Here is a 20,514-nt window from a genome sequence, read left to right as displayed (position 1 = left end):
ATATATAATGTTGTTAATTTCCCTTTGCAACTACAAAACATAACAAAATCGATTTTAAGAGTTAATATTGTTAACGTCTTGGAGAATAATGGCGTCTTTAGAAGAAAATTCTTCAGAGAGTCCTACCATGGAGTTTACCGAGGAATCAATGCCGAACGTAGAGCATTCTCTCACCACTACAATAACACCAAACATCACTTCAAATTCCTCTGTATCACCGCCCCAAATCCTGATCAATTCAACCTCATTGCCTCCTCCACGAGCACCAGTACCGCAGCCACCTTCTGCCACTGCTTCACCATCACTAGCACTACAGTCACCTTCTACGCTTACATTAGCAGCAGCAGCAGTGCCGCCGCCGCCACCCAGATTCCCTAATGACCGCGATGACGATCATTATTTCAATAGTTTCCCACCTGGATATAGGTTTTGCCCGCATGATCATGAGCTGGTGATACATTACTTGACCAATAAGGTTAAAGGTTTGCCATTGCCTCGGAACAAAATTGTAGATGTTATTCTCTACCAATACGATCCCGAGTATCTTGCAGGTTTTTGATACAAACCCTTTTCTTGTCTTTTGGTTAAGATTTTTGATACAAACCCTTTTGCTGAGATATTGATGTTGTCATTTCTTTTGATTATTCGTTTTACTTTATTTGTTAACACATAGCATTCCAGTAAACAAAGCAACAATACTTGCATGATCATATAAATTTTGTGTTTATTTGTTAACAGATAGATACAAGAAATTTGGGGAAAAAGAATGGTACTTCTTCACACCTCGGGACAGAAAGTACAAGAATGGAAGTAGACCTAATCGAGCTGCCAATGGTGGATATTGGAAAGCCACTGGAGCTGATAAGAACATCATACATGATGAAGCTGTTGTTGGATATAGAAAGGCACTCGTTTATTACACCGGGAAGGCTCCAAAGGGTGACAAAACCAACTGGATAATGCACGAGTTTAGAGTGAATAATCCACTTCCTCAAGTCAGAAATCATAGAGATGACATGAGGGTACAATATGATTATTCATCTATTTCTCTCCAATTGGTATAACAATTTTGTTTTAATTCAATTCTTAACACGAGTAGTAACCAAATTTGTTTGTTTTGTTGCAGCTGGATGACTGGGTTCTGTGCAGGATTTACAAGAAACAGGAGAAGCGTAATAATATCAGAAATGGACAAAGGAATGAGGAATTTACTAATGTCATAAATGAACAAAGGAATGAGGAACATTCTTCAGGGTCAATGGATGATATTGATGAAGATTATCTCCATGATCATAATTCAAATGAGCTGGCTGCTATGGGCGCTGACTATGCTGGGGAGATTTACGACATGGGTACCGGTTCTTTAGAGAATGCTTTCCCAGTATTTAATGAGTTAAGTCAACAACCGACTGCTCTGAGAGGATACTCAGATGTTATCAACTTTTTTCCAGCTCCTGCTCACCATAGCAGGACGTTGCCAGATACACAGGTCCCCAATTTGGCTGAGACATTTGGAAATCCTGCCCCAGTTTTCCCCGTTAATCCTGACAACTGGCCATACAGGCAAAGGGGATACCTCGAAGAGTTTCTGAATCATACGAACTGGTCTCAGGTTAACATTCCCGGCCAATCTTTTGACCGCTATTCTGTCAAGCCAACTTTTCTTCCAGGAAATCCTGCTCCTCTTGTCAACCTTCGTCCCACAAATACTGCTCGTCCTTCTCACGGCCTTCCTTACATGAATACCGCTCCTCCAGCTGGCAGCCTTCCTCCTATAAACACTGCTCATCCTGCTGGCTGCCTCCCTCCCACAAATACTCCTTTTCTTACCAGGCGCCATCCTCCCACAAATCCTGCAAATAGTCAGCCAACGACACTGACGGATGTTGGTGCCAAACCTCCAAGACAGCCTCCTCAGCACTTACGATAATTAGTGTTCGGAGGTGGGTTTCTAGTGGATTTCAAGAATGACTGTCATCAGCTGTCATATAGACAGCGTATGTACTAGCTTTGCTTATGGATCTTCTAGGATTTTAGAATTTAGTGAATAGACAATATTCTAGCTAATAGTTAAGATATATATTATATTTTTTTACAGATTTTCTAGTTTTAGAAATTTAGTGACATGGTTTTGGCGCATTGTTAACAAGATCATTACTTTCTATTTTTTCCTTTCTAGTAATTTGGTGGCATGGTTTTGCAGCATCATTTAATATTTCACTTTATATTTTGAGTGCTTACCATCAGGATTAACGGAGAACGTTCTGCGATGATCGTGTTTGCAAGTTAGTGATCTACTTGTGCATGTTCACCGTATGATTATCACAATCAAGTCTTGCATGCATGACGTTTTCGATGTTTGTTCTTTACATGATTATCCCTGTACGTGTAATGTACATGGGTTTTGAACTAGAACCCAGGAATACAAGTTTTTCTTGTCCTGTCTTCTTCGAGCTTTGGCTTAATAATATGACTTGAGCAAATGTGGGTTCTAGGGTTTATACCATGTGGGTACAGACTCATTTCTTAATACTTGAAATTCAGCATGTGGAACATATGAGTCCAAAATGATGAGTTGTAAAGCTCACCCGACTCAAATAGAACTCGCATCCGTCTGTTTTTTTTTTTATTATTATTATTATTTGAGCTTTCAATATATTTCAGCCGAAACTAGAGTATTAAAAGAGTTAATCAATTTATTAACTTTGTAGAATGTTATCATCTCGGCAGAAAGAAATTTTTTATACATTATAAGTTATTTTGTTATACAAGAAGTCTACATGGAAGATTATTTTATTATACAAGAAATCTATGATAAGATAATTTTTGTAAATATAAAATATTTTCCATTTTTCTTTGTAAATATAAAATATTTATCAATAGTAAATTCAACCCTAGCTATTTCTACTTGAGAAAGAGACTAAAATATTGATATAATTCCTAAAACAAAGGATAATCTTAGAAGAGTAAAATTCTAAGAATAGATATTATTATTATTATTATTATCACTGGATTATGAGTTTTTTTTTTGTATATGTTTTTTTTTCAAAATAATCCCTAATAACTAACAGAGATCATAAAAATTTCTGGATTAACTTCAAATGTCTTTGAAATTATCAAAAAGAATTGAATTCAAATCCGATTTCAAATCTCAGATGAGAGTAAATTTTGAAATGTTCATTTACAATTTGTTCGTGAGATTGTACTTAAATCTTCCGAAGTATATCTTATATATTTTGAAAAGCATAGAGATAGGCATTGAAAAACAAGAGAAATTTCATTTAAAAGATAATTACATATTAGATAGATATTAAAAATAAAGATAAGATTTTAGTTATAAAAAAACTAAAGATAATTTTATTTAAAAGATTAAATTATTAAGTATGTGTATAGTTAAGATATCAAATTTCAAATATATCTGCAGTTAAAAAAAAAATTGCGAACTCTGAATCACTAGCATATGTGTGTTAGTGTCCTTTTGCAGCTCATATTCATAAAACTCTCGACTCGAATGTCCTGCCAAGGAGACATTGCTTTCAAGCGTCCTACTATGAAGTTTACTGAGGAATCAAAGCCGAACGTACAGGTTTCCGCTACCACTTCAGGGGTTTCAAACAGTCTTTCAGAGCCCTTCAAGCCATCACCAAGCACACAATCTTCTGTAAATTCTTCACCACCATCACCAAGAATTGCTGGTCATGATCATGTGATAAATCCAGATGATAATGATGATGATGGTGACAGCTATTTCAATAATTTTCCAGCCGGTTATAGGTTTTGCCCTCATAACCATGAGCTGGTTTTGCATTACTTGAAGAATAAGGTCAGTGGGCTGCCATTGCCTAGGAACAGGATTGTTGATGTTTCACTTTATCAACATAATCCCGAGGAGCTTGCAGGTTCTTTTCTTTTAATTTTGATAAGATACTGTTTCATTGAATTTAATATGATTTATGACCATCTTGTTAGTTACAGATTACAAGTTTTCTTTTTGTTAATTTAAAGTATGTAAATGAGATTTCTTTTTAATCAACTTTGTTCTTGTAGTTTTATGTATAAGCATTAATGGATTTATGACTACAAATTAAGTTTGTTGTTTTTAACTTTTATCGATGATAGAGCAATTTAAGCACTATGGAGAAAGGGAATGGTATTTTTTTACACCAAGGGACAAGAAGTACAGAAATGGAACTAGGCCGAATCGAGCAGCAGGCGGCGGATACTGGAAAGCCACTGGAGCTGATAAGAAAATCGTACACGATAAGGCTATTGTTGGATATAGGAAGTCACTGGTTTATTATAATGGAAAGGCCCCTAAGGGTGATAAAACCAACTGGATGATGCATGAATTTAGAATGGAAGCTGCAGCTCCTCCGATCAGAAATAACATTAATGACATGAGGGTATATGGATATTCAAAATCCAGCTCTAATTTTTAATTGATCAACAGCTAGTTCTTTCTTAACATGATTAGTAACCAATTTTTTTCTTGGTGCAGCTCGATGAATGGGTTTTGTGTAGGATTTACAAGAAAATTGAGAAGCCTGTCAAAAATCAAGAGCAATATTCTACACCGAAATACCAGCTCCTTATTGGTCCAAGTGATCAGGCTGCTATGGATGGTGACCGCAACAGTGGTACTGATTCATGGGAAAATCCATGGCAGCAACAGGCTACTCCTCCTTTAGCTGGATTTGATGACTTATTTTTATTCTGCAACAGTTACTCTGCAGCCCAGGTCCCATTTTTACCAGAGACTTTCGAAGATCCTGTCCCCATGCTTCTGAGTTCCGACTTTTCAAAAGGGTTACCAGAAGAAATATGGAATCCTCCCATCCTTCAATTTGATCTAGCTGAAACATTTAATTTGTATGGTAGCACGGAAGATAATCCTCAGACCATCACTAACCTCCCAGCTGAGAATCTCCGAATCAATCCTTCTCCTGCAAGCACCGGTCTATCTGTCAACATCAGCAACGACTGTTGAGACCAAAGTCCCCAAACTTCCCCAGCAGCTACCTTAGTGTGTTTTACGTTTAGGTAGAATCTCATCTGCCTTTTCTCTCCTAACTAACATCTGTTCAGGTTTGATGATGAATTTTCTAGTTTTAAGGATTCAGTGAAGACTCCTTAGTAGCTAGCGATATTTTTCGCTATTTTTCTTATTGGTATGCGTTTCAACATTCTGAAGTATATGAATAAACATGTGGCGCATGATCAGATGTATAATTTAGCTTTGTTCTGTTTGAACCACAACCAAAACTTATGTTTTTTAATCTGCCCGCACAATTGCTACACCATATTATTGTGACTCCAAGAGCCCAACATTCTGCAGCAACCATTTTAGCATATATATATTTTGCTTGTTTCCGTTCTCCTCTACATGAACGGAATCATCACTTTTCGGCAATCAACGGAAGGCCATGCCATGAAGAGGATTTCTTTTGAAGTTGATAAAAGAACAGGTATATACTACATAAGAACAGGATAGCAGTCCCAACAGAGGGAAACTCAAAATCTGTTTACAACTGGCTCGCTCTATCCCGGCCCCAGTCTTCTTAACCCGTCTCTATCTAAACGATTCTCCTGCGAGTTACGATTATCTAGTCTATCATGGATCACCTGTTGGGCAAAAAACAATGAGAAGGATTAGTGCATTTGAAACGTTTGATCAGTGATGCATCTCCGTTTCTTTATTGTAACAGTGTTTAATGCATCTCATGCCACGAATTCTTCACATAGTTTTTTCAACCGATGTTGATGAAACGCTCCTGATTCTTGTTTGTCTTCTTGTCATTTGCAATGGCATCCTAGAGCTATTAGAATCCTGCATTGTCTGTCTCGTTAAAAGCTTCTACTTTGTTTTTGTTTCACAAGTACACAGGTTGATGCACATTCCGTAAGGTAGAAAACTTGTGTCAAGACCGAAAAGAACTGCAATGGTAATTCTTGGATCCCCCGCAAACTAAACATGGACTTGTTCTCTAGGGAGAAACATTTGAAGTTTGGCTCTCTCACAGTCAATGTATTTAGATAGGGGAAAGGGGGGAATTTGATGAATTTTCAGAATTTGAAGTTTTCCTGCACAGGGTAGTGCAAAGGGAAAACTGGTCTTCTATTTTGTCTCGCCAAAGGAGACGAATTTCCAATATCTCTAAGAAGCGACCGTTTTGGAGCATTAAGTCCACCGGCACGGGCGTGAGGCTTTCGGCTGCCATCACTAAAGGCCTTCTTCTGGCGACAATCATCATTGGTATTACGGTTTTCCTTCAAACGACAAACTAATACTCGCTTCTGAGTCTCATTTGGAGCCTCCAAAGAAACTGATGGTAAGTTTTTAGACCTTGATGTCTCTTCAACTCTTTCCTTCCTCAACCTCTCGAGCTCCACTTGAAGCACAGCTACTTGACTTTGTAGCTCATTTGCCTTGGCTTCGGAAGAGAGGGCTTTCTGTCTCCATTCTTGCACCTGTAGAAAGCCACATTATCAATTTTGTATAAATGCAAAAATGTATTGACAAGCTTGGGATCAAATGTTGCTGTATCAGTCTTTTACCCTTAACTTGAGTGCCTAAAGTCCCATTCTATTCACTCCTCAGACAAATCTATTCATAAGCCATCAGCATTTGCAGATAAAACTGAGGCTATTATTCAAGACTGTCCACATTTACTTTCTGTAATCCAAAAATTGATAGTTGGAATCTTTCTCAATGTTGGGTGTTGCAGAAATGCGAACTTTGAGGGGGAAAGGTGTTTTCTAAGACATTTAGAAATAGTTTTCACTGCCAAAATCATTTCGACATTTTAACTTTCTTGAACTTCATTGAGCTATTTAGTATGTTCCATGGTATTTTGAGTAATACACTTCCACCGGGTAGATCCAATGCCTCGGAGATGAAGAAAGAAATAGATAGATGACAAAGAGCTTGGTTTCTTACAGCAGAATTCAGGGATTGAATTTGACGATCAGAATCAAGTGCTCTAACTTCCCAAAAATCTCTAGAAGCCTGCAACTCTTCCATCTCATTCCTGACTTGCCCAAGCACCTCTTGCATTTGGGACCATTGCTCTGTCTCAGCCTGAACTTGCTCTATGACGCTCCGCACTATGATCTTGCAGCACCCAGAGCATGTTTTCTTCTCCTGTAGAAGAACTTTCGTCGTCATTCAGGCAACAACGTTACAGCAATTATGGATACGTATTGTATGACATCCATGGAACATTTGATATTAAAATTCTACAAAGCCAGCTGACTAGGTTTTTTCTAGTCATTTAAAAATTTTACTGCACTGTTTAACATATGTTTCACAGACCTCGCTGAAACTGATTAGGACTTTAGGAGTGTCAACAAATCTATACCCTTAAACCACACTTGGTTTGCTCCACAGTAACTCCAATCATTAAGAAGCCTCCTCTTCCTAAAGTCAATTGAATAATTGATGTTTACAGTCAAAACTAGCAGATAATAACAGTGGGTTTTTACCTTGCATGGTTGTCTTGTTGAAGATGAAGGCTTATCAGGAAATTCTATTATTCTCTTGGAAGTGGAGGCATAATTGGCAGCAGTACTGCTGGCTGTAAAGTGCATTGAACCATGCTCATCTTCCATTCTCTCTAACAAGCTTCTATTCGACAATCCCTCCATTGTCCTTCTCAGTATCTCCATCTGCTGCACATTGTTCTCTTCTAGAAATTAGCCATATGCAAAGTTGACTCTGACATAATAATGGAAACTATAGATGTATTTCTTTGCTAAATAAATGGAGAGGTAAGTAATTGACCTGTAAACCTCTGAAAATCATCGAAAATAATAACAGGCATATATATGCTAACTGTTTGCTTTAGAAAAACATTTAAAAGAAAACCAAAACCACATTGATTACAGTGATAATTCACCTTATAAATGCACTAAAATTGAAATCGTTTGACTTCATATAAGTGAACTGTTCGTTCAGAAATCTAAAAACTAAAAAAGAACTGTCGGATTCATCTATCTAGTTTTCTTAAAACAAAGAAGATAATGTAACTGAAAAAATTCTTAAGCAAGGAGAGATTAAACATTACATTGCAACTGCGATTTGAAGCACAAGTCTCGTGGACACTGCAGTTTGTTTTTATGGACATGCTTGCTTCCGCTACCTCTTGGATCTCCTTAACGCATATCTCGTCCGATTCTCCTCCAAAGTTCTTTAGCCCTCTCTGAAGAAGAGATACATGTCTATCTAAATTACTACACTTTCGACCTTCTAAATCCTTAACCCCTGATCTTCTTTGCAACTTCTCTAGCTTCTCTACCAATTTTTGAATCTCTTCATCCAATACCATGCTCGCATCCTTGCCATCACAAATCCCTTTTCTCCCCTGCAAACAAATCACAAAACTAAATTCAAAAGAAAGAATAAAGAGGTATGGTAAATTTAAAATTACGCTCAAAATCATATCCTTTAGTCAGCTCTGTTTGATTGCAGAGAGGCGATCACAAAACTATACAAACTAGATAGATAGGGCCTAGTTAATAATAATCAAGAACCTGACACGTTAAGAGAGAATAAAAAAGTAGACTGGCAGCTGTGTCAGGCTTGCTTGAGTTGAGCCATGGTTATCTCAAGTCCCATGCCTAGAAAGTAAATTATTTTCTTTTTCTAAAATTTACCAAGAATCAAAATTATGAACTCTAAAGAACCGATCACACATCACTGAAAATGTTAAAACCCAAATGAAAACAGCAACTAATATTAAGAAAAGGTCAGAGAAATGCTAACAGAAAGCAGAGTTTCAACAGCAGATCTCAGAATCCTCTCCATTTGAACCCTTCTTCTCTCCATCTTCTTGACAGCAATCTCTCTCTCCATCCGCAACAAATTACACTCTGCCCTCAACATCTCAGCTTGAAACCTCCACTTCTCCTCCTCCATCACCACACTCTCCCTCTCCTCCACTCTCTCCCTCCTCTCCTCCTGAAAGCACTGATAACCCCTGCTACCACTAGCCATCATAATTGGCACAACCCCTCTTCCTTGATCAAACAAAGCCTCTAACTTTCCTTTCTCGTCTCTTTGTGAACTTGGCTTTGTGGCATTGGCCTTTGGCACTTGTGGTTTCCTGCGAGGCCTTCGAGGTAAATGGAGGATTCTTGGAGTTGGTTGGGCTGGTGGGTATTGCCATTTTGGTCTCCTTGTTGTCAATGTTGTTATTGTCGATACTTTATCCATTCAAGAACAACAGCTACTTCAGTTTTTTCTTCCTTTTTTCTTCTTGGTTTTGAGATACACGTTGGTTTCTTGTCAAAGAGTTTCAAGATCAAGATTTGAACACAGATAGTTCACAACAACTTCGTTCGGAGTTTTGAACATAAATTTTTTGCACCAACAACTTTCCCTTTTGGTTTGAAAAATTACAGGTTGGTTGTTTGTTTTATGATGTAGGAATTGGCCTGCCGAGAAGCGGGTTCTAGTTGAAGTAACAGTTTGGAGCTACAGAGAGAAGTCAGAGTTTGGACTCTTGTGACAGATTATAGTACTTAAACTTTAGTTTTTGAAAGTACTTCGATTCTAGTTTATGCTTATATTGTTTTCAGAGTGAAATAATAATAATAATAATAATTGAACCCAAAATGTACCATTTTGGATTTGAAAAGAGAGGTTACTAAGAGCAGCCAAACAAGAGTCCAGTACCCAAAATATACCATCAATTTTGAACCCAAAATTGATGAAAGCAGAGAGAGAGAGAGGAGCGGCAGAAGTTAAGGCTACAGGCGTGCAACCTCGTTATGTGGAAGGAACAGAGATTTCAAATGAAAGCTTTGCTGTGAGTGTTTCTTTCTCATGTGCTGCTGCTGCTGCTGCATAAATTTCGTATCCTTGGACCTTGTTTTCTCATGGAAAACTGAGAAGGATGTGTAGTTACTGTTGCATCAACACTAACCTGAAACAGGAAAAAAAGTTCCTTTCATTTCTTACTGCTTTTGCTCTTCGCTTTTTATTTAGCTAATGGACCAAGACAAGAAAAACTTTAAGGTCATGGATTGCTGTTTGAATTGCAGTGCTCAAAATTCTTTTATATAGAGATTGAACCGGCCATTTATATTTTTACCAAAAAAAAACATTTACAACAGTAACCATCAAACAGTCTTCTCCCATCAAAGAGTAAATGACACAATTAAAATTTTCTTTACTTATTTTAACGGTATTGTAGCGATGGTAAATCAGTCATTTTTGGTTATTTTTAAAAAAATATATGGATTTTTTATATTTTTTTCTATTTATACTTGATATTTTTATCATTTTACATTATACATATTTATCATCATTTTTTTATATTTATATTTTTTAATTTTTTCTTTTTTTATTTACACTTCTTTTTAGAAGAAATATATTATTTTTTTTATATTTCAAATAGTTTTCACTCTATACTTGTCTTATTTGTACCCTTTTTTTTTTGTTATATCATCATTCTTTTGAAATTTATTTTTAAATCTTTTGCTTTATTTACACTTTTTTTAAAAAAAAATATTATATAAAAATTAAGGAAATGGTGTTTTAATGTAGTAATTGCAACAATATCTTATTTTTTTATTATGTAAAAAAAAATTTGAGATCTTACATATTTTTATTAACATAATCTTCATTATATTTTATTATATATAAATATAATTTTTTATTCACTATTATATTTTTTTTATTTGCTATCAAAAAATATATTAATTAAATTTACATATTAATCCATTTGTATTATAAAAAAAATTATTGAACCTACAGTTAAACGAGTGGAATAAATATATTAACATTTTATTTATTTATTGATATAGTTAATTTTTGATTTATTTAATTAAATACATTAATTAGCTATTTTATTTATAAGTAAAGTTTTTATAAAAAACAAATTTAAAAATTTTATATATTTATTTTTTATGTCCAAAAAATTATACAAGTCAAATAACTAGTATGTAAGTAAGAGACAGCTTCGAGTAAAACTACGAAGTTGATAGCCTAAAAGATTTCACTCCACTGCTATGCTTCTGATAAATGATGCATGCAACTCTTGCGGGCCGCTTCACCTGTTGTGCAAAAAACAATGAGTTCATTAAATAACAGGGGAGGTGGCATCACCTTCTCCGAATTCAAAATAAATGAATTTGGATCTGGTTCACGAGCGAGCTTAATAAATTGAAGCGAAATAGTAGATGACATGCATGTTCAAATTTGAGATAATACTACAAAGTGTGTCAATTTTAAGATTTTTTACAATCTACTGTCTCATTATTTATTCTTTTCAAACCGATGTCGTCTGGATTCGTAACAATCAATTGAAATTTAAAGATATAAGTGTAAATTTGGATGTTGATGACAGTAGAATCGTAAAAAATAGAAGCATCGAGAGTTATCCCTGGGCTTGAATTGGCTAAATTTACACAAGATTAACTTTTTTCCCATGCTGAAACCACTTTCAAGGAGAACAGAGCATGTTTTGAGCACGAGAATAAAGCAACGCCTGGCTTAATCCATTCGTCCAATCACTTTTTGGGGGATAAGGAAATGGATGGTTGTCTCCCAGCAAGTCCTTGAGCCATTTACACTCCTAGGACTAATAGTGGTTCAATCCATTCTTTTACGTGCATGTGATTGTCAGACACAGACACTGACAAACAGAGAGGAAGCAAAAAATTTGCAGAGCAGAGATGGCATCCATGACCATGACAGACTCATTCCTAACTGGTTCCACCATGGCTAAACAGCCTTCGACAATCCCACATAGAGGGCTCCTTGTGGCCAAGGCCTCAAGAGCCACTGAGAAGTCAACGTGGAGATGAAGAACACAGAAGAGAGCAGCAGTGGGAGGAGGGATTTGATGTTTGCAGCCGCAGCTGCTGCTGCCTGCTCCATTGCCAGAGTCGCCATGGCTGGCGAAGAGCCAAAGTCAGGGACCCCAGAAGCAAAGAAGAAGTATGCTCCTATTTGTGTCACAATGCCAACTGCTCGTATCTGCCGCAACTGAGAATTTGATGTTCTATGTAATGTTCATTGATTTAATGTAGAAGTTGTCCTCGCTTGTATGCTTTTACTGGGGAGCCCTCTTTATTTCAAATCCCATCTTCTACTTCATTGAACCCAATTCTTCGGACCCAATAATCCTGTTTTTCAAGGTAAAACGTAGGATTTACCTCCTATGCTGTCGGAAATGTCAGTTAAGTGTTAGGGTTGGCTTGTAGCACCCACCCTTGCTGATCGAAGAACAGCCGAGTGTTCCTTGAATTTAGACAGTACTCGTCTTCCCTGGCTTTTGAGCTCCATGGAATGATGTTGAATCCATTACTTGCGCTAGCATCTTCCCCAACTCCACACCAAACAACAGTTACACACGATAGGAAAGCAAAACACCTATTTCTCATTCCATATGTGATGAATCATTCGATCTGCTTCCAAAATATTTCTGTGTGGCGTCAAATGCAGTGGTAATCAATCAGACAATTGCAAACTATGTTGCTAATGCTGTACAATTTTATGGAAAAAATATGAAGACACCCCTGCCGTGATTCGAATTAACGAGCAACAAATTAATAACCATGAGGAGTAACCACAAAAATACCTAAGAGACTACCTTTTTTATTCCCCCTTTCCTTTTGGGTAAAATACATCAATGGCGACACCCTGGAAGGTGAAACGGGGATTTCAGTAAACATGTACCACCACTAAATATAAATCTGTTCCAAAATTATCGCAGCAATTTTCCATTTTTTCTGAAACTGAATTAGCAGTCTTAAGATGCCACCTTTGGAGGTTAAGCTGCGGTTTACTTTGAACTACGAAGGAATATGACTACCAAACAACCTCAATTGCGCAGGAATTCAACACGCTATCCAGCCGATCCCATTTTAAAAAAATCAAAACTGGGAACATCAAAAACGCAAAAAATTCCAAATTAGGACCAAAGTCAAGTTAGTTGTACATCTGCGAAAAGAATTCAGATGAAAATGCAGAAGCTGCCCATCAAGAATTGCTGGATGACAGAAAAACAGAGGTTTCCCAGGTTGCTTTTGCACTCCATTATCTAAGACCGGTACTGGTTGCATAATTCTTGGATAATAACCTGAAAAGAAAACATGTTGATGGTTACATGCATGGAAAAGAGATTTTGTTACAGGATAAATAAATTAAAAACACTCAGAGAAATCTTGGCTTAATAGGATACAAGGCCTGGTTCATCAACAATATAAAATAAAGGTCTTGTAAAAACCTGAACAAGCAAAATTGAAATAAAAAAAGATTTGGAAACTTAGCATTACAGCTGTTACCGACCAGTAACAGCACAGAGAGATAGAAAGAGAGATTGTTCCACATTCACCTCAAGCCATTTTGCCAGGAAAGAAGATTGCAGAAGATGTGCAGGAAACTCATTCCCCTTTCCCATTTTGCTGGGCAGAAGCATAATTGCGAATAACTTCCATGGCCAGCTGATGAGCAGTCTTATTCTGCAATTTTGCAAGTTCATCCATTTTTTCGTATGTATCCTTATCAGTAAAAAGTCTCAGGTTGTATGTGGACCGTGTAGCCACCACACCATCCCATTTCTCAACCCACTCTTGAAGAGTTTCAAATCCCTGACAAAAGAGATTGAAGTCAATATCTTTAGACTACTGGAAATTTTCAATAGGATTGGATAAAAATTCAACATGAAAAGGCTAACTTTTCCTCAAATGGGTTGAGAGATGATAACTAGCAAGGTAGTAATCTCTATTCTCACCACACGGTTTGTGAAGTCGCCAAATGATTCTTTGGATTGTCTTTTCCTTTTCCAATTATAAAACAGAGGTTCCAAAACCTTTTCAAGGTCATGAATCTTGACCTTATTCATGAAGGTTCTTGCTAATGAAGTTTGATTGGGTGTTCCCCCAAGCCAAAGCTGTTTAAAAACAACAAAAATGGTTCATTACGTTTTCCTTTAATTCTCATTTGTAATATTGAAACAAAACAAACAAAAAGAAGACATCAATTCAGTCCTTGGTATACCTGGTAGCTATTAGGGCCATCACCAACAAATCCAAGTTCAGCCATGTATGGTCTGGCACAGCCATTGGGACAGCCAGTTGCCCTTATTACCACAGATTCATTGTATTTGAGACCAACCTGAAATCACAAAAGACTACCAGTAAAAAGTCTTAATTTTCATTTGCATGCAATTGACAATTCACTACATTCATCTATCAAAAGCTTGGTACAATTCTGATGAACTCATTTGAATGAACACACCTTCTCGAATACAGCTCTAATACGTTTGAGGATGTCAGGCATTCCCCGTTCAGCTTCGGTTATTGCCAATGGGCACAGTGGTAAAGCTGGACATGCCATTGCAGTCACATTGAGGGGGTCTACATACTTGGGTTGCTGTGCATGAGCAATATTAATCAAAACCAGAACAATTGAGAAAAATGAAACAAAACCAGCAAGCAAAACAAAAACCTAGCAAACCAAATAGGCACTATAATAAGCCCCAGAAATACATCATTTGCCAACTGAACAGCAGAATCATTCAGACAGTAGTAGAAAGGCATGAAACAAGAAACAGAGATGCAAAGTGGGTACTTCTGACATGCTATACAAGAATGTTAAAGATTTTGAATATCAATTACCATTGAAAGGTTTACCAGAAAGGTCGACTGCTTGACATGATAAGTGATTACATCCATAACATTAAATACAAATTCTGAAAAGGTGTCCACTGATAAATTAATAACTTGAGTGACTACAAAGACAATCCTTAGCGAACCTATTATTAAATTGATAAAGGCAGCATGAGATTTCAAAAGATGTCCTTTGCTTTGTGGTTTTATCAGAAAAATAGATGACTAACAGCGAATAAAGATTCAGATCTTGCAATATTGTGGCATTTATAACAGTTTGACTGCACATCACATTTGCAATTGTGTGCTAATGCCATCTAAATCTTAATGGAACCATCTGACAAGACCTACCCAATTACTGCCTTGTATGAAATCCTTTCTTTAGCTCACAAACAGTTTCATGATTAATCCATTTCCTTGATTCACTAGGAACTAAGGAATTCAGTTGTGCAAATTCTAACACCAAGTCTCAAGGAACAGGGAAAAAAAATGATATATGCCTTGTCATATTAATCAATGGACTGAACTCTGGGAAAATTTCACAGTTATGGAATACCCTGACAGAAGATAATGTGGACAACAAGAGTGAAAAAACCTTACCAGTAAATATGGAATACCCTGACAGAAGATAATGTGGACAACAAGAGTGAAAAACCCTTACCAGTAACCCAGCCTGTGCAAGAGCAGTGGTGATTGGGCGCTTCCATGCTTTGCGAATACCACACAAGATGATGTTCTGGTTTGGTGTGAGACGTACATCCAAATTGTACTTTTCTATTATTTCCCTTAATGTTGCCTTCATTTTCCCCCCAATACGACCACTATCAACATGGAGCCCACAAAACAAGCCACCATCACCCTACCAAGAATTTTCAATCTATCAGTAAGCAGAAGGTAAAATTCAAGAAGCAAATAAGGTACAGATAAGAAAATGTTTGATCCTAAGCAGAATAGCCAAAACATTGTAATGTGGTGAGACAGAATCAAAGTTTACACTTATAAATTAGGGATAACCTGCTCGTGCCATCCCAAGTAACTTTTAAATTCCCACTCAGGCAACTCACGGGAAGGCTCAAATTTCTTCCCATAATATTGCTCCACAACACTTCTAAACTTCTCAATTCCCCAGGAGCTGATCAAATATTTCATTCTACTGTATTTACGATCATCTCTCCTCCCATTTTCTCGTTGAGTGACAACAATAGCTTTCACTGCATATAGAATGTCTTCTTTTGGTACATAACCCAATGGTTCTGCCAACCGAGGAAAAGTGGTCTCTAGCCTATGAGTTCTTCCCATACCACCACCAACCTGCATCACATCAGAAATTGTAAGAAACAAAAAGCTGTGGGCAATTAAGAAGAAAAGAGAGGAATGTTTCAGTTTATGTTAAGCTAATCTTACATATAAATTAAACCCCTGAGGTTCCCCATCAGCATCAGTAACAACAACCACACCAACGTCATTTGTGAGAAGGTCCACAGAGTTGTCTGTTGGCACAGTGACTGCGATTTTGAACTTCCTAGGCAAGAATTGAGTTCCATAGATGGGCTCTGGTGAATCAGGAAAATTGGTTCCATGAGAATTGTCATTGCGGGCCTTCACTACCTCTGGAGGCTCTGCCGACATTATTTTCTCTCCATCCACCCACATATCATAGTAGAAACCAGACTGGGGAGTTAGAAGTGCAGCAATATCATCAGCGGTTTGCTGTGCAAATTGGTAATCTTTTCTTGCAAATGGAGCAGCAGGGGCCAAAACATTCCTGTTAAGATCACCGCATGCACCAAGAGTTGAACCCATGCTATGGATAATGCTGCTCATCACAGTCTTGAGGTTCTTCTTTAGAACACCGTGGAGCTGAAATGTTTGCCTGGTTGTCAATCGAAGTGTTCCGATTCCAAACTGATCAGCAAGATCATCCATGGTCAAGTACAATTTGTTCGGGACTTTCCCACATGGATTCTTTGTACGAAGCATAAAAGAGTAAGATCTTGCCCCTCGTTCATCTCTGTTATACTGCTGATAGCTTCCATGGAACTTGATTATTTGTGTAGCAGACTCATTAATGTTCGGGGCATCTGTGAGCAACTCCTCATTAAGAGGGTACCTGATAAAATTGCTGTGTTCTTTGATTATCTCGACCTTGCTACGCTTAGTTTCAGTCTCCGGCTTTACTGGCTGCCCACAAAAATTGTGCAAGTTATAAAACATGAAAACTAAACTAGACAAACTCTATCACTAATAATCAAAATCGAGGTTATTTTTATCAAGAAACTGCCTTTGCAGCCTAGCCTTACAATTTTTTATTGTTCCAAAATAAATATAAAATGTTAATGTTCATTACCGAACTCAATCTAATTAAGTTAAATCAGAAGCATTTCAATTTCCTGGGTTCTAGACACCTTTCTTATTCTCCCAAATCTACTCAGCACAGCACATTTAATAAGAACATCAACAATCATGAAACAATTCTGAGTACACTTTCATTTTTTTTTAGAAAAAAGTCATATAGAACAGACACCAGATTGAAATAAATGAAATAATATCACCCTTTACTTTTGACGTTATTTCTTTCCCCTGCATCCAAACAGAGCACGAGATTAAAAAAAGCAGCTTTTGATAAAAAAAAAATTAAAAAAAAAAAACCAAACAAATCGAAACTGATATGCCTGTGCTAGTAATTAAATCAGCTTTCTTTTCTCGCATTTCCCTCTTTAGCCTTCCTAAACAGAGAACAAATCCAAACACAAAAGAAAACAACTTCGGAAACTTAAAGCAGGGAGAGAGGCGGGGAGATTGATTGCTTGACGTAATCTAACCGTGGAGACAGCTCTGATAAGCGGATTGGGTCTGGGAATTGAAACTGAAAACAAATTGACATGTCTCCTGCTCAAACCAACTGAATTCCTACTCCTCAATCCATCATAACTCCCTATCTGAATCTTCTTCCCCTCCTTCAAAACTGCACTATGAACTGCTCCATACGACGTCGCCGTCGTCATCCTCCTATCTCTCTTATCTCAAACAAAAAAACTAAACCCTGGATAACAAAAAAAAACAAGTAGCAGAGAAGCAGGGAGATTGATAATTTGTGGAGACTGGTGAGCACAGAAGATAGATCAAGCTGACGGCGAGAGCCTTAAAAATTAAAACTGTGAGTAGTTATTTTATTTTATTTTATTTTTTTTAACACTATCTGATATTTGCTATCGTGCGCTGTCGCGTGCGTGACACGAGTGTCTTCTTAACTTGTGACTCTGACGTACCCCCACGAGCTTCTAGTCCACACTCTGGCCGCTGTACGGGGAATTGAACGTTGAAGGGCCGGGCCGGGAGTGTGGTAAGGAGCGCGTGGGAGTGTAAGAGACAGACATGCAGCAAAACCAAAGTTGGATTCTATGGTGCATTGAACGTGGACGGGATTAGGTTGGTTTCGTGCTAATAATAAAAATATATAGTCAATTAGGACTGGTGTTTAGATGCTAAAATATAGCAAGAAAAACTCCTCTAATAATCAAAAGAGGTTCGGAGCCGAGCTACTTAAAAGTTTTTTTATTTCTTCTTTTTTTTTTTTGAACCAGTCAAATTAAAGTTTTTATTTTTTTATAGGACAGCCATCCGGCTAGGCTAATTTACAAGTTCTATAATTAATTTTCAGACTCATTAAATATATTTAAAAAATCTATTATAATTAATTTTCAAATTCATTAAATATTTTATAAGTTTAATAAATAAATAAAATATCATTAAAATAATATATATATATATATATATAAAAAGTCGAATTCAAACACTAAAAGAAGTGAAGTCCCTCCATAACCACTGGATTATGGCATGAAGTCATTAAAGTTTTTTTTTGCTAGTGGGTGTTTTGTTTTTTAAAAAAACGCAGAAAAATAATAATTATTATTTTATAAATTTAATGACAAAAGAGTGGATCATGGACAGTGATTTTTATTGATATTATTAGTTTTATCTTGATGAAGTTCTTTTAATAATGCAAAAAATATAATTATAAAAGTTTTAGTATCTCTTCGAGTCTCATTAATTTCTTTTCTTTTTTTTCAGTGGAGTTCATGCAGTCCATCTGTATGTATTTTTTAAGAAGTTGAACTTCCCAACGGGCGACATTTAAAATAATGGTAATGCGAGTTATGATTTTTATAAAACTATGCCGTTTCTAAAAAGTAATTCCATGGTTTGCCAAAAAAATAAAAAAGGTAAACTATCCATTAGCAAAATAAATATTTAGATGTATTTCAATTATAAAAAATATTTTAAGCAAATGGCATGGAAGGAAATTTTATAAGTATACTTTATGTCGCTGTCAACGTGCTGTTTTGTCATTTCAAAAGCTTATTTATCTTTGAATTTAATAATTGTTATTTTTTAAAATTTATTTTTATTTCATCATATTAAAACAATTTAAAAAACACTAAAAAATAAAAAAGGAGGGCTTTAACCTTGGCCAATGTACCTGAACTCCTTTTACCAGCAATTATGCAATTGACTCTCACATGAATCTGCCATTTGCAAAGCATACGCTTTCATATATGAAAAGTGTGCTTGCATTGTTCTTCATTTGCACTTCTGTTTCGTGTGTGTATTCTTCTAATTTATTCTTGTTTTCAGTTTCATCTCTTTATATTATTTTATTTAGTTTTTATATTATATTTATCTGGTACTCTTTTTTATATATATTTTATTTTATTTTATTTTTTAATTTCATCCCTCATTGTTTTATTTCATTTAATTTTTAAGTCATATTTTATTCTTATTCTTTTAATTATTATTTTTTTAAGCTAGAATGATTAAGAATTTTTTTTTTTGTTATTGAATAAAATTATTGAGATATTTTAAGAATATATGGTATCCTTTTTATAATATTAATAATTTTTTATTAGTTGGTTTTTTAATTATAGTTGACTTTTTTATTTTTATATTATTCAATTAATCAAATTTATTGAATCAAATAATTTGGAACTTAAATTTTTCTTTTAAAAAAAACATCTTTTATATATATACCAAAATAATTTAACCCAAGGTGGAGAAGGGACGGCAGGAAGGAACTAATAGTTTAGCAAATCAAGCCTGTAGAGATCTTAGACGCTATTACACGTAATAATATCAATTAGAATACTATCACTGACTTGCTCGGTGCTTGAGATTTTTTAAATAAATTTTTTTGATAAAATTAGTATTATTCGATATCAACATAAATTCTTGCAGTATTATTTTTTTTCATTTCCTTAATTTCGTTAGAAATTAAGGTTAAAGTCGAGATGAGCTTGAAAGGGGAACGTGGCATGTTCTGAATGGTCAAGATCTTGATCAAGTTTGACCTTGGTCATTAACTTTAAAAGAAAATGGAAGAGGAATTGAATGGAACAATTAACTATGTCCTATAATTCAAATCTCATGCATTCTAACTTTTTTACAGGATGGGTTGCGTGTTCTTAAGACTTTGTTCTTGATTTGAGTTTGGAAGCTTCACATTTAACGAGCTGGGCAACACCTTTTTGGCATTCAGCACCTTGCTGAATTTGTAAATCACATGGTGTCCGGTTTCCAGATATACCTCGAGACAAGAACAATGCCTGTAAAGTTTCAGGCTAATCAGGCCGGGGTGACGTCTAGCCTACATATTCCATTAGAAGAGATTGAGAACCAGGGCAAACAGGGCAGAGCACGAACAGCGATTGTAAGGATGTTGACATGGATGATGATACAAAACCTGTGAACTCGTTCAGGCGTTACTCTTGTTCGAGGAAAAGTATAGGCGATCACAGAATAAAGAATGCAACATCTTATCCTCCAACTTCTGCTGAAAATAGAGACCATGCTTTGTGCTAAATAAGATTTTGATACCGCCTCTAAGGAGAGAGTAGGCAAAAT

The 20,514-nt window shown here is 36.1% G+C and overlaps 4 protein-coding genes and 1 pseudogene across 5 annotated transcripts; 3 read left to right on the top strand and 2 right to left on the bottom strand.

Annotated features, from left to right (window-relative positions):
• Window positions 1-88: 88 nt before the first annotated feature.
• Window positions 89-1,930, top strand: LOC105126470 (uncharacterized). The gene is made up of 3 exons (XM_011027339.1): window positions 89-551; window positions 739-1,022; window positions 1,127-1,930. The coding sequence occupies exons 1-3, from the start codon at window positions 89-91 to the stop codon at window positions 1,928-1,930; spliced, it is 1,551 nt and encodes a 516-aa protein (XP_011025641.1).
• A 1,521-nt stretch (window positions 1,931-3,451) lies between these two features.
• Window positions 3,452-5,108, top strand: LOC105126390 (NAC domain-containing protein 102-like). The gene is made up of 3 exons (XM_011027246.1): window positions 3,452-3,899; window positions 4,120-4,403; window positions 4,499-5,108. The coding sequence occupies exons 1-3, from the start codon at window positions 3,461-3,463 to the stop codon at window positions 4,985-4,987; spliced, it is 1,212 nt and encodes a 403-aa protein (XP_011025548.1). The 5' UTR covers window positions 3,452-3,460; the 3' UTR covers window positions 4,988-5,108.
• Window positions 5,109-5,832: 724 nt separating this feature from the next.
• On the bottom strand, window positions 5,833-9,963 carry LOC105126391 (myosin-8-like). Of its 2 annotated transcripts, none has more exons than XM_011027248.1 (5): window positions 8,762-9,963; window positions 8,064-8,360; window positions 7,483-7,665; window positions 6,938-7,141; window positions 5,833-6,468 (listed from the first exon to the last, which is right to left on the bottom strand). In XM_011027248.1, exons 1-5 carry the CDS (start codon window positions 9,209-9,211, stop codon window positions 6,064-6,066), a joined length of 1,539 nt encoding a protein of 512 aa, XP_011025550.1. In that variant the 5' UTR covers window positions 9,212-9,963; the 3' UTR covers window positions 5,833-6,063. The 2 variants fall into 2 exon arrangements, with proteins under 2 accessions (XP_011025550.1, XP_011025549.1); XM_011027247.1 differs by having other exon boundaries at window positions 7,483-7,668; window positions 8,762-9,962.
• Window positions 9,964-11,536: 1,573 nt separating this feature from the next.
• LOC105126389 (photosystem II 5 kDa protein, chloroplastic-like) lies at window positions 11,537-12,105 on the top strand (annotated as a pseudogene).
• Window positions 12,106-12,412: 307 nt separating this feature from the next.
• Window positions 12,413-17,776, bottom strand: LOC105126388 (sulfite reductase [ferredoxin], chloroplastic-like). Its single transcript, XM_011027245.1, has 9 exons — window positions 17,439-17,776; window positions 16,021-16,797; window positions 15,631-15,927; window positions 15,278-15,475; window positions 14,246-14,380; window positions 14,006-14,122; window positions 13,740-13,898; window positions 13,341-13,596; window positions 12,413-13,085 (listed from the first exon to the last, which is right to left on the bottom strand). Exons 1-8 carry the CDS (start codon window positions 17,619-17,621, stop codon window positions 13,390-13,392), a joined length of 2,073 nt encoding a protein of 690 aa, XP_011025547.1. The 5' UTR covers window positions 17,622-17,776; the 3' UTR covers window positions 12,413-13,085; window positions 13,341-13,389.
• Window positions 17,777-20,514: the final 2,738 nt, after the last annotated feature.

Source organism: Populus euphratica, unplaced genomic scaffold (genome assembly GCF_000495115.2).
Source record: "Populus euphratica unplaced genomic scaffold, PopEup_1.0 scaffold78.1, whole genome shotgun sequence".
NCBI classification, from domain to species: Eukaryota; Viridiplantae; Streptophyta; class Magnoliopsida; order Malpighiales; family Salicaceae; genus Populus; species Populus euphratica.
The sequence above is the reverse complement of the archived record's forward strand: the minus strand, read 5'-3'. Positions and strand labels throughout refer to the sequence as shown.